General features: G+C 38.7%; 1 protein-coding gene across 2 annotated transcripts in view; it reads right to left on the reverse strand.

Moving 5' to 3' along the window:
• Positions 1-8,749, reverse strand: part of ABCA6 (ATP binding cassette subfamily A member 6) — a 58,825-nt gene extending 50,076 nt beyond the window's left edge. The window contains exons 1-6 of one of the 2 annotated variants that reach the window (XM_049636414.1): positions 8,613-8,749; positions 7,378-7,477; positions 5,417-5,618; positions 4,246-4,407; positions 2,433-2,536; positions 1,802-2,028 (exon numbers count right to left, since the gene is read on the reverse strand). In XM_049636414.1, the coding sequence (XP_049492371.1) occupies positions 1,802-2,028; positions 2,433-2,536; positions 4,246-4,407; positions 5,417-5,618; positions 7,378-7,473 (791 nt within the window). In that variant the 5' untranslated portion in view covers positions 7,474-7,477; positions 8,613-8,749. Of the gene's footprint in view, positions 1-1,801; positions 2,029-2,432; positions 2,537-4,245; positions 4,408-5,416; positions 5,619-7,377 lie in introns of both variants that reach the window. The other variant, XM_049636415.1, reaches the window with a different exon arrangement.
• Between the last annotated feature and the right edge of the window lie 5,794 nt (positions 8,750-14,543).

The raw sequence follows: 14,543 nt of genomic DNA on the forward strand, positions 1-14,543 counted from the left end.
GTTGGAAACATCAGCATTTTTGGAAAGCATATGGCATTCTGCAGAATCCACTTCCTGAGTACAGAAGGGAACTGCTACAGGTGGGAATTAAAATTCTATACAGTAGGAGAATTACAAATGAAGGAACTTAAAACATTACCTAGAAAAGGGAACTCATTGCAGGGAGTTTGGTGATGGGGGGGGGGGTATGGGGAGGATGTTAATAAAGCTGTGAAAGCCTTCATGATAAAAACAAAGCAATTCAGTCATCACACTTAAATAATAAATGCTGATGACATTTCACAGTTATTTCACATTACTTAAAAAAAAAGGTTGTGATACAACTTATTTCCAATACACACCCTGTACTTGGCAAAAACATTTCAGATTTGTTTTTTCCTTTTTAGTTTTAAGGATATATATATATATATATATATATATATATATATATTCGTTTTGCTAACTTTACATTACATGCATACTAAGAAGCATTTACCCTGAGGATGAATCCACATGTAAATATCCAACACCTTTCTGATTTTAATCCAGAATTGACTTGTGCCCCCCATTCTCAGGTGACTACAGGGATACTGCCCCACAGGACATCCTCTGAACTAAAAAACAGTTCTATTTACACAGAGTCCCCCTCACTACCCTCCTAACAGACTCCATTCATTTCTTTGCATTTGCCAAAGTTTCACTGCAAACCACTCTTTTTTTTTTTTTTTTCATTTCAGAAACACATTTTCCTCTTTTTCTATTTCACAATTAAGGTATGTTAGAATCAAAACTCTCTCTGTTAATCAAATATACTTGATAGAAAATTTAAAATTTCCTAGACCATAATGTTATTTTAGGGAACATGTGACTTACAGATGATTGTTCAGTAAATAATTCCTCACCCATTCCAAATAGTTCCATAGCCACAAAGAGTAATTTTCTTGCTGTGGGGACTATACAAAGACACATTTCCCAGGATTCAGTATTGAAAAATGTTAGGTTTTTTTTTTAAGTTTATTTATTTATTTTGTGTGTGTGTGTGTGAGAGAGAGAGAGAGAGAGAGAGAGAGACAGGGAGGGGCAGAGAGAGAGAGAGAGAGAGAGAGAGAGAGAGAATCCCAAGCAGGCTCTGCACTGTCAGCACAGAACTCACGGGGCTCAAACTCATGAATGGTGCGATCATGACCAGAGCTGAAATCAAGAGTCGGATGCTTAACCAGCTGAGCCATCCAGGCGACCTCTTGGAAGCTTAGAGCTTGTATGATTTGTGTTTTTTTCTTCTAGTCTTACCCGTTATCATTCTGTGAGATCCTTGTTTCTATTCTTCAGTCATTTGTTTTTATTATAATACAAACACACACACACATAGACAGACACATACCTAAATATACGTGTGTTTAAATATATGTATTTAAAAACATCTAAATCATTTCTGAATGAGTCAAGATACAAAGGTATCAATATATGAACAAATGTCCTTATTGAGCCCTTCCAACATGCCACCCTAAGTGCTATATGCACTGGGCATATTTTATAGGACATCTCAAGTCCAACACATGGTACTTTAGTGCTGCAAAAAAAATATATCCCTGCTGATCAAACCTCTGAACACAAGCTAGCCATTATAGGATCATACTTTCTTCAAGTATGAGGAAGTGCAGAGAAGTCAAATGATAACCATGGGCAGACCAAGTAGGAGGGGTGCCATCGGGACCGCTGCATTGGAGTCTCAGCGGTGGCACACAGTTCTGGAAATAATGACACGTTTTTACCGCTTCCTAATTTCTGATTATTCGTCACACTGCTTGAATCAGTTACTCACCAGAAGGCTGAATCTTGTAGACCCATCATTTTCATCAACTCCTTCCATTTTTTCCTCTCTTTTGTAACGTTGAGCGATATAAAGTGTATCAATGGAAAAAAGTAAAGAAGGCAGTAGAAAATAAACATCTCCTTTTGAAGAATGTTTTTATGAATAAAAGGTAAAGTCTTCATATTTATAGCAGTAACTGACATCAACTCTTCTGTCACAGAGTGGTTTGTTGCGATCTAAAGTGGGGTTTAAACAAGGAAAATCATTATTTGAAAAAATAGGAACTGAACAGGCTATGGTGAAATCCACACAAGCTTGTGAGGGCTATACCAACATCAATTCCCTGATTTTAATATTGTTCTGCGGTTATGAAAGATATTACCGTTAGGAGTAACTGGGTGGTGGGTACATGGACCTCCATGTACATTGGTTTTTGCCATTTCCTTTCCCATCACTCTGAAACTCCTTGAAAATTAAAGTTAAAAACAAAAGCAATGTGTTCCTTTGCCTAAATCCAATCTCAGCCTTTGTATCCCTACTTCATTGTACAAACGTATGAAAACCTGAGCATATATCACCTTTCACCCAAATCTCGATACCTGTGGAACGAGTTTACGTGAATTATTAGAACTTTTCTTACTTGTATGATAGCAGCGTCAATGGCAGTTTGTAAAGTCACAAATCCTCTATTCCAGTATTTGGCCAGAGAACAGGAAAAGTCACCATGCATATTCCAACAATGAGCTACAAGCACAAAGGGAGGCGATACCATAAGCGACGTTAGCAGATGGACGTCATTAGAGAATAAGAAATGAGAACCCAAGGGAAAACAATCTAGAGGAGTCTCCACCAGTCAGAACTTATAACCACATAGGAAAAAAAAAAAACAAATAAAGTTCTTAATGAGGCAAATTTTATTCTCCGAGACTGTAGTATGCGTAGGAAGTGTTAGACATGAAAAGAAGGTGAAAGCTGGGGCGCCCGGGTGGCTCAGTCAGTTGAGCGTCTGACTTCAGCTCAGGTCATGATCTCACAGTTCAAGAGTCTGACCCTCCCCCCATCGGGCTCGTGGCTGTCAGCGAAGAGTCTGCTTCGGATCCTCTGTCCCCCTCCCTCCTCCCCTCTCTTGAAAATAAATAAATACTTGAAAGAAGATGAAACAAACATGCCACTCCCACCATGCTGGGTTCCCTGCCGTGCCTCAAAATGCTAAATGCGCTCTTGTGCTAGAACTTTTTTTTGCTCATATGCTCCATATGATCATGGATCCATTATCCATGGCTCCATGGATCCATGGCTCATTCCTCCCCTCTATCCTGGTCTCTTCTCAAAAGTGATCTCAGCACAGAGGCCTCCCCTGGCCACCATAAATAAAAATATCTGGAAGAGCATTCGGGCTCTATCTTGCAAGCCTGCTCTATTTTACTTTTTTGCTTTATCACCACTTGGCAGAGTGCATCATTTTTGTCCCATCCCCTGTCCCCGACTGGAATGACTCGTGCAAACAGGCTTCCCTCTGTGTTTTGCTCACTTTCATCCCCAGGGCCAGAACAGTGCAGGACACAAAGAAGACACTCAGAGAATGAATGGGAAAGAACCGATTCTCTTAGTCACATCAATTCTGCTTCCTGAAAGGCCCTCGGACCCATTCACTCTCCTTCTCAGCTGCCGCCAGTCGTGTCCGAGCTGCCTTTGGCTCCCTGGTATGTTTGGCTGTGTTCTCCCCCACCGCTCTGCAACCCATGCCCTGGGCCATATCCAGAGAGCTCCCTTAGGCTTGGGGGTCTAATCTCTTCTCTGCCCTAATTAAAGTACCTCAACGGCTCCCCAACACCCTAGGTTTGTAGGACGTCACGGGGTCCAGCCCTTGGGTTAACTTCAGCCTCAGTCTCCTGTCACATTCCTTTCCATGTCCTCTGTTCAGCTATACTCGTCTTCTTCCATGGATACAAACGGATGCCTTTGGCACCTCAGGACTTTCACACCTGCCCTTCCTCTGTCTGAAATGCAACGCTTTTCCCACCCCCATGTGCCAGTCCTTCTCATTTTAAACATCACTTCGCCCCGTAAGACTTCTCTCATCTCACAGCTTATTAGGAACCCCTGGTCTAAGTCTCCCACCCGCTCAGCACCTCTCTTTGCACTTGTCATGAACTCATCAATGTCTGCCTTTCCTGCTGACCTGGAACCTCACCTGAGGCCAGGACCTCTCCGTCTGGATCACCCCGCATCCTTTGCAACATGCCCCTGTGTGCTCACTTTATCTCCATTGGATGACTCCATCATGTTTTATCGTGAGAAGATATGATTGCCCTCGGAATAAGTTCAGTGATACAATGTGCTCTATCTACTTTATCATGTTCTATCAAAAGCATCTCTGTTGCCCATCCCAACCTATTCCTTATGTGGAAAACATGAAAAATACCACAATGATATTTTATATGGAAAGTCACCTGTGAAAAGATCTTCCTTCAAAAATGGAATGTTATATCCCTGAACAAATTTTAGCTTATAAGAGAAAGCGTCATTAAAGATGATTCCCACCAGGTCTGCAAAACTGTCTAAAAGTAGTTTATCCATGGATTTTCGATTTGGCACTCCGATGATTCTTCTTTCTGTGGATGACAAGGTAAAAATATACATAGAGGGTTGCACACTTTCACCGCAACGGATTGTGATATCCAACGGTGTCATCAGATTGGAATGAAACTAAAATCATTTTCCACTTAAATGAAACTTATCCCAAAAGGCAGGGAGGGCCTTTTGAAAAAAATGGTTTAGATTCTAGACTCAGGAGACATGCGTGAGAACTGAGTGTTTTCTTTTAGTAATGACAAGTATTATGGCAAATTTTAGGTATAGAGAAATATTATACTAGGGTAAGTATGCATAAGAGAACGAGGATACAAAAATAGAAGTAAATGGGAGTAGTAACTGTAGAGTCAGGGGATTCCAGATTTCAGATTTACTGAAGCAAAGACACCTCATCTGATTTTTGCCTTATGTGGGAACTAAGATTGCCAGGTAAGTGTATTTCTCACAGCCAGCAAAGTCACCTGTGAGAAATCGAGGGTTAAAGAGCAGACTACCAAACTGCACCCACCTTGCCCATGAGTGAAATACACATTTGATCTTAGTTATCTCAGTTACATAGTGATTTCATTTAGAGTGAAGGCCTTTAAAGATGTGTACAAAGTATACCATATGCAGACAGAGTATCTTTAGATTAGCCATCCTTACTTTTCATAGTTCTGACATTATAATTTAATAGCTAGATTTAATTTCTTTTATTTCGATGTTTTTTTTCCCTGTGTTGTAAATCTTAATCACTGTATTTCCATGTTAAGGGCACCCGCTCCCACAAATGGCATATTCTCCTAGACACTATTCTGCAAATCTGAAATTATAAATTTATTGTTTTAAGTAAATTCCAATAGAAATGCAGACCTCCCTAATTGGACCCCCATCAAGCTGAAAGGCTTTAAAAAGCTAATTGTTGCGAGAGAAAGAAAAAACTAACCAAATTTGTAGGCTATCTTGATAACCTAAATAATTAGCATGATAGATCACTGTCAGTTCGAATTCAACATGTATACATCAATTCAAAAAGATTAGTACACCTACCTTTCACAAATGGAGCAAATGTCGTTTTATTCACTATCTGCTGTGTTATATCAGAGACGGGTGTATACACAACACCTATAGAGTTATTAAAGTTATCTGCCCTTCCCAGAGCTTGGGGAGGAATTTCAGGAAAATATGTCTTTTCTCTGAAATGTGAAAACAGTCCCATGTACAGTGCCAGAAGTATTGGGAATATCCATTCCTATAACAGGAGGAAGAACGAATTTAGATTATATTCCCTTAAAAGGTTCAGCCAATACCAAAGAACGGTTGAAGATAAATTCTGATTTTGCCAATAGTTGGCTTCTCTTTGCTCTCAACTCTTCAGAGCAAAGGGAACCCAACAAAAGATGCACACCGAGATAGTTGCCACATAGATCATTCTCCAACACTAGAACTAAACTTTTGTATTAAATCATGAACTACTGCAGAGGCCATCATAAAAACCAACAGGGTGACTAATAGGATGACAATTCTTAGGCCTGGGCATCGGACTTTATAGTCTCTAAGACACAGAGGGTCCCAGATAGAGTTCATGATGGCAAATAGCAACATTTTGGTCAATTGTCATATTCTTGTATTGGAAATCAAAAAAAAAAAAAACATGAAAAGGAACTGAGTGTTGGATATTGCCCAGTGGTTCACCAATATCAGTAATCTCTTCCTGCTTAAAACAATGCTAGACCACATTCCCAGCCTCTGGGAATGAAGTCAGACCAAGCGATTGAGTGATTGAGTTCCAACCATAGAACATGAGCAGAAATGATATGCAACCTTCAAGGCCTGGCTTGCGGAACCATGCAAAACCTATATTCTGTCTCAGTCCCTGTACTTTCTGATGTTCTGACTAGATTCAGACGATCCAGGGGAGATCTCCAAAGCCTAGGGAGATGGCAGAGTCCCTAGATGAAGGAGCTCGGGTCCCTGACTGACTGTATGGAGAAGATTCCTTCACCTACCAGACCCACTTTAGTTTCACTGTCAACCTTATTTAGACTATGAGCAAAGTGAAAAACAAACTTTTGCTGAGTTAAGCCTCTGAGATTTGGGTCAGTTACCTGTAGATAGCCCACCTACCTAATGCAACTGACAATCAGTGGTGGTACTTGGTCCGTAATTCTTGGAAATAGTCTTTACGTAGAAAATTTATGGCTTTGAAAAGAAGTGCCCCAAGTTAAAATTTCTCAATTTCTGCTGGGGCTCTTTTAATTATTTCTTTACTCTAATTTTGTTACATATGGTAGCAGCTTTAATAGCTGCTATAATTTCCCGGGGTGCCTGCGTGGCTCAGTCAGTTAAGCATCCAACTCTTGGTTTTGGCCCTGGTCATGATCCCATGGTCACGAGACTGAGTGCTGTGTTGGGCTCCATGCTCAGCATGGGATTCTCTCTGTCCCTCTCTCTGCCCCTCTGCCTCTCTCTCGCTGTCTCTCCTTCTCAAATAAAATAAAATAAAATAAATAAAAAATAAAAATCAGGGCACCTGGGTGGCTCAGTTAGTTGGATGCCCAACTTCGGCTCAGGTCATGATCTCAGGGTCCATGAGTTCGAGCCCCGCGTCTGGCTCTGTGCTGACAGCTCAGAACCTGGAGCCTGCTTTGGATTCTGTGTCTCCCTCTCTCTGCCCCTCCCCCACTCGCTCTCTCGCTCATTCTCTCTCTCTCTCTCTCAAAAATAAACATTAAAAAAATTTGTAAATAGTTGCTAATAATTTCCCATACAATTAAATTCTCATTTATTCTTTTTTTTTTTTTTAAATATGAGGAATATTCTTTGTCTTTGCAATACTACGTTATTTTTCAGGGACTACCATGAGACTCTCAGTTCGACAAGTATGGTTAGAGGCAACCTCAAAATCAATGAATCCAGTCTGCTACTTAAAATATAGAATAAGAGCATCGTTAGGGGATAAAATAAAAGAATAAGATGAGCTGCAGAAAGAGGGAAAGTTTCAAACATACCAATAAGCTCTCTCTTTTCATTCTCCATTTCTTAAGAAAATTCTTGTGCAGAAGTGCCTGAGTTTGGTGGTACACACTTTTCTGTTTCATATTCATTTAGCTTTGCATTGAACAAACAAGGAGAAAATTAACAAGGTGTGAAATAAACCAGAAAAATAAGTGTAATAAGAAACATCTTGGGGAGAGTGGCGGAAAAGCAGAGAGAAAAACCTTGATCATCGTTTGGTGGAAAACATTTCCTGCCTTTAAGAACTACAAAAAATGAGTTTAAAATATCATCTTAATAACACATGGCTGCAAAATTTTACATCACATATAATCACTGTAAGCTATTTGGGAGAGTGGGTAACCATTGGGACATAGTGTTCAGTGTCACAATTTTCCCGAAAAATAAAGAGCAGAACAATGAAAAAGATATTGTTAGTTTTCAGAACCTGTAAGCCACTTCACATGTTTTTACCTCTTATACCAGAAATTCCACTATATGAATAGAGTAATTGAATTCTATCTCATCCGATTAATAATTTTTGTTCTTTGCATTTAAATAGAAATACCAGAGCTAATCAAATTAACCAAAATTCTGATTATTTCAATTCATTTGAGTAATTAATTATGCCCAGTAAACGTAACCTCAGTGGACTCTTTTCCTGTAGCATTTCCCTTTCAGATGAAACTGAACAGCTTTCATCCAAAAGAGCTAGGCTGTGAGATAGCAATTCAGACCCAAACTACCTAAAACTTGATTGTGAGACACAAGAAGGATAGAAGAACTCATCTCCATTTTCTGAATTCAGAAGTCCTTGAATAACTGAGGAAACTAACAAGTAAGAAGAAAGAAAAAGAAAGAAAGAAAGAAAGAAAGAAAGAAAGAAAGAAAGAAAGAAAGAAAAAGAAAGGAATCCCATGGAAAGTAACTTTCCCCAAATGTTTGCAAATAAGTCAACAGAGACGATTTTTTTCAGCTTTTATACTCTCAGAATTAAATTATTTTAGATTTGCATAACAAAATATTCAGACAATTCTCCCTCACCTAGTACAGAAGCAGATTTTACTATTTTCCTTTATCCTGGTGTTCTACCTGCACAATACAAGTTGGTTGGGAATAAACTGGAAAATTTTATCATTAGGTCTTCAATACAATACATATGAGTATTTGGAAACATCTGAAAAAGAGACTGATTTTAGCAGTGTCCACCCACATATTTGCCATAGCACAACTAAACAGCTGTACTTACCGTCTGGAAAATTACTCTGGAGACACTGTCGAAGCACAGTTCTGTTTTTGTGTACAGCAACAATGAAAATTTCCTTATTTCTACTTCTTCATTTATTCCTTAAATGGGTGCCTTCCCCAGGCTGCTTTGTGAAGGGCGGGGGGGGGGGGGGTGTAGTCAGACCAAGCTGCACATAATGAACTTGTTTTGTTTTCTGCCTTTTCTTCCCTAAGCCAATTATTTGCAGGGAAACGATGGTTCAGTGGTTGGCTGGGAAGAAAACAAACCCTGTGTTTGTGCACTTGGCCTTTCAACTCCAGGGATGAGGGGTAAAACGGTAAACAAGGAAAACAGAACTAGCCTGTCGAACATGATGAGACCAAGATGGGGAAAAAGCAATAAATAAGTAAAAGCAACCACTAACTAAAGTGGTTAAATGTGTATGAGAAATCTTTAGCTAGTTTTTTTTTGTTTTTTGTTTTTTTTTTACTGCTGATGTTTAAACCCAACTGCCAATGCTATATTTGACTAATGTATACTAAATGGGCAGAATGTACTGGAACTGAAGGTTTTTTTTCCTAATAAAGCTAAGCAACCCAGAGTCTGCCGTAGAGAAACACCTAATTTGGACAAATGAAGAATTGTGAACAAATTCCTTTCTCCTGCTCTGTTCATAGGGAATGCAGGATTTCAGAAGGCTCATAAACAAAATAAAATTAAGCAGATTGCCAAGGACTAAAAAACATATAAAAAGATTCAGGTCAATTTTTATGCATGAATACTGGGGAAAAAATAAAATTTATTCAATTCCCCTTGCGTAGTCTATCTCAGTAAAGAGTTGCAAACTTTTCTTGACCTGCCAAAGTAAATGGCAAAACAGGAAGCCAAAGTCCATGAATTGGGAAATCTCAAATATTTGACATGGCTCCGAATCCACAGATGTTAATAATCATAAAGTTGAGAGTTGTTCTGGAAAAGAAGAGAATAATTTAAAAATATTTAAGCCATGGTATTATATATATGTATATTTCTCTCCTTGGTAATTAGTTCTATTTTTTTTTAAAGTCAACAGTGAAATATCATATGTCTTTTACATTAAAAATTGGCAAAAACAAAGACAATAAAGATACTAAAGGTCTCATGGAGGGGAGGGTAGAGGGTCAAAAACACTGCTAAAATTTTGTATCAATAATAGGCCAATGATCCAAACAAAAATTCTGTTTCTTTTATATCACCTGGAATATAATTCAAGTTTTTATTAATTTTGCTGTCGTTGTTGTCATTGTTGTTTTAGACCCTATGTACTCTATTTTAGGAATCTATTTTAGGAATTTTCACTTTGCTTACAATGCATTCAAATTCACACTACAATATCAATAATTATGTTGATTAAATATATTTTATTAGTTTCAGTTCTTACCACTGTTTCTTATATATGCTTTGTGTTCCTCTTTCTTGACCTATTTACTCTGATTTATTTTTATTTAGGAGGTCATTCTTATTTAAGCCTGAAGATTTCCCCATAAATGGTAACCTAATATAATGAAGTACCCAAACTCTGGCTATATTGAAATGGTGGGTAAAAAAAAATCCTAAAAAAAAAAAAAAAAAAATATATATATATATATATATATATATATGTATATATATATATATATATAAAGTCAGATATATAACCAAGGTTTAAAAAGAAAAAAGAAAAAGGTAAAGGAAAGAAACCAGGAAACAATGGAAGAAACAATAAGAAAGGAAGGTACTTCCCCAGGTATTAAAAATGAAAAGAGAAATTAAAACCAGAACTATGAATGGTATGCCAGCAATCAGCTGTCCAAAGAGGAGTTTTAATAACCTTGTGACCTAGACTCGATGGTTTACAAAGCTGGATTTCATATCTCTGCATGAATCCAGAAGCTTCACAGGACTGCTCAGTGCTAGAAATAAACAGAAATTAGCAAAACCACCTATTACCCCGAGGAAGAGCAAGGATGTGTATGTTTAGCCCCATCTCTGGGTTAAAAAATATATATACTCCATAGAAAATGAAAAACCCAAACATGTAGGACATGCCAGATACAGGAAATGGGGGAGAGAATCTTAATTTATTCTTCCTGTATGGTAACATGTCTAGAATATAACAAATGTCATAGAAGTTAGTTGCATTCTGAAGCCAAACTTGGGTTTGAATTCTAGCTCTACCACGTGTCAGCTATGTGACTTTTCACAAGGTATTTAACCTTCCCTCCCCCCTTAAAATGGAGATAATAACAGGGTATGTATGTATGCATGTATGTATATATGTATGTGTGTGTGTATGTATAGTTACTGTAGAGATTAAATTCATTAGTACAAGTAAAGTTCATAAAACAATGCTTGGAAAATCATAAAAACTCAAAAAATGTTATTTGTTTCTGATAATGCTCCTCCTCCTATCCTTCCTCCTCCTCCTCCTCCTCTTACTATTACTATAAATCTGGAGCCCCACAGAGAAGATGCAAACAATTCTATAGAGATATGTCCAGGATTCAGGGCACAAACCAGTATCGTTAAAGAAAGATTCCTCCTAGCAGCTAAGCCCATAATCAAAAGTCCACCATGAAAGAGAATCAGCAGGCCAGAAAAAAAGGGGGGAGGGGGTTACTATTAACAACCGTAATAACTGAAGATAATAAAAATTATGACAGAGTCTATAAAATATATATTTAAAGTATTAAAAAAGAAATGTGAGATAGTTAAAATAGGAAGCAATGACAAGGAAGACTAATAGGAAAACAGCCCATTAGAACTTATAGATATTTAAAAGGATTAATAAAAGTTAAGATTAAAAACATAATGGATAAGTTTTATATCAGATCAGGCACAGCTGAGGAGACGATTCATAAGCCAGAAATATATCTGAAGAAATTTTATAAAGTTTAGTGCAAAGACAGAACAAGATGGAAAAATACTGAAAACAAATTAAAAGACATGAAAGACATGTCTAATAGGCATTTTATAATAAGGAAAAGAAAGAGAATAAATAGGAGAGAAGATGGATGAACATTTTCCAGAATTGATGATATGAGCCCTCAGATTTAAAAAAACCATAATGTGTCCTGTGAAGAGTTAAAAACAAAAATCCAACAACTAACTATTTTGCAGTGAGCTTTCAAAACATGAAAGAAAATGGAGAGAAAGAAATACTCAAAAACAATAAAGTAGAAAAGACAAGTTATCAGTTAAAGATCAACAGTTAGCCAAAGGATGCCATAAAACAATGGAATAATGTCAAAATGCTGAGAGAAAATGAACGGTCAACCTCAAATTCTATACTCAGCTAAATGTGCATGGAATAAAGATCTCAGTGAGAATTGGCTGAACTAGAAGATGTACTTCCATTAAAAATAAGATGATTTGGGGGCGCCTGGGTAGCTCAGTTGTTTGAGTGTCCAACTCTTGATGTCATCTCAGGTCATGATCTCATGATCTTGAGATCCAGCCCTACATTGGTGTCAGCACAGAGTCTGTTTGGCATTCTCTCTCCGTCTCTCCCTCTCTCTCTGCCCCTGTCCCACTCACTCTCCTTCTCTCTCTTAAAAATAAACAAAATAAACATTAAAAAAATAAGACAATTTTAAGAAAACAGCAAGTGTTGAGTCTCAGAAGTGTTTATAAATAAGTTGCCAGTACTAATTATCTACTGACTGTACACAATATTTTGTGGAAGAAGAGGCAGAACCTCCCACCAACCTATACATTTCTTCAGTCTCTGTTAATGGAATCTTAGAGGTGTCTATAATGTTGCAGAGCTTTAATTGCTAGTTAAGAACAGAGACAGATTGGCACAGGAGCAGAGAATGCTGGTGACTTTCACATGGGTACTATGCCATTGGTTTTCTCAGAGTTTGCTGTGGGAGCCTAAAGTTATCGGGATTACTGTCCTTCTCAACTCTTGGTCACAAGAAATCCTCCCATTTCATTTAAGAAGCAGTCCTTATGGGCCATGATCTTACAGATAATGCAGGTAAGGGGCAGGCATTTGACAGTGTGTTCATAAGCAGGGGAGGGGGATGACGATGGCATCACGTGGACAGGTGCGAATACTGGCCTTATGTAGGAATGTTGTTCATTCACAGTAATGAGAAGAAAGTTAGAGTATATGGGGTACATTGAAACCTGGTTGGTTGCTGAAATTGTGAAAGCTCGTGAAAACACTCTTCTAATAGCTTACATGTCAATAGTCAAGTGGGAAGCAAGGTCTTCTGCTGAAAGTAAGAGCGGGGAGAGAGAGAGGGAGATGTCAGAGTCTGAGAAGCAAGAAGACATGACAAGTAGGTTAATTAGTCCTCCAACCCAGTTCAAGAGTGAACAGATTAGGGGGATGAAGTGCAGTTGCCAGGTAGAACTAAGGCTCCGCTCGAAGACAGGTTGTAGCCATTCATTTAAAGTGAGACTAGTTATTTTGTTCCTTTGCACTCTCCACCAATGTTTGTCTCCCTAATACAGGTTTAAAACCAAGATTGGGGTTTTTCCAGGCAATTATGATGAAGAGTGAGAGGATCAGGCCTTGATGGTGTATATATGGGAGTGGCTATTGGCCAAGGTAAGCCTTTCTCTTGAAAGGCTCTAGCTTCCTAAGAGGAGATGGCAGATGCCTCTTCTTTCTTGCCAACTGTATTTGGTCCATTAGCTCCCAGATTATACTTTCAAATCGATGGCAGAGAGCTGAATCAGTGTGTCCTGAAAGGTTGTGAACTTGGGGAAGCTTGGCTGTCTAAGATGATAACAAAGCTTTATTGAGGTAAACACACACACACACACACAAAACAAAACAGAAACATATGTAGTTCATGATTCATTTTCTAAGTAAAGAAAACTTTCAAGTAAACTTGAACTACAAGTTCTCTGGAATTTTAGCTACAGCAGTACTTTCAGGTTTCTTTTTTTTTTTTAAGTTTATTTATTGATTTTTGAGACAGAGAGAGATAGAGAGAGAGAGAGAGAGAGAGAGAGAGAGAGAGAGAGAGAGAACTAGAGGGAAAGGCAGAGAGAGGGGGAGACAGAGAGTCCCAAGCAGGCTCTGCCCTATCAGGACAGAGCCCAATGCGGAGCTCAAACTCATGAAGCATGAGATCATGACCTGAGCTGAGATCAAGAGTCAGACACTTAAGCGAGTGAGCCACCCAGGTACCCCAGTAATTTTAGCTTTCCATTTCTTCTCCTTTTGCATGTTTTCTTCTTATTAGTTTCTCTATGTTGATCATTTGCTTTGTGAAGAAATAACCATTGTGTACACAAAAGTACCCATTGTGTACGTGTACCCAATACACATACAAATACCCATTTTGTGGGCAGAGTGGCTAGAATCCACTATTGGGATGAGACCAGCATTACTCTAGAACAAAATCTCAGCACCAAGAGTTTGTGGACCTCTCCATAGAGAGGCGCCAGGCGCCAGCCATGTCTGTTCTTGCTCAGACCTCTGGGACGGAACTCAAATGGTCCCTGGCTGGATTTGGTATTGCTCTGGCTCGTCTGTTGTAATCGCTAGTTTGGAATCCCATGATGTAGCTGCAGCTGCTAGAGGCACCCCCATCTCCTCAGGAGCTGCCAAAAAGAGACAAAGCTGTCCTTAGAAAAAGGAAAGTCAGAAGCTCAGCAAGCACTCCCAAATGTAACTAAAGCAAAATCCGAAATAGTATTTTAAGGTCTTCCTGTTTCTGAAGTTCTCTGTGTTTCTGTCTTTAGAAAACTTCGCTGATGATTCTACTAAGGTTCAGTCTGTTCCGAAGTCCAATTCTTCTCATCTGACTGATGATGTTTTCCACTAATGGCGCATATTGTAGGGGTCTAGATCACGTAGCACAGTGGTGGGTTGTTGGTGGACCCTCGTGGCAACTGATTTGGTCAATGTTACCTTTTTTGTAACCTTTTGTGGTGTGGTGCCCCTAACGTACTGTGTGATCGTCACATTGA

This window comes from Panthera uncia, chromosome E1 (assembly GCF_023721935.1).
Source record: "Panthera uncia isolate 11264 chromosome E1, Puncia_PCG_1.0, whole genome shotgun sequence".
Classification (NCBI taxonomy): Eukaryota; Metazoa; Chordata; class Mammalia; order Carnivora; family Felidae; genus Panthera; species Panthera uncia.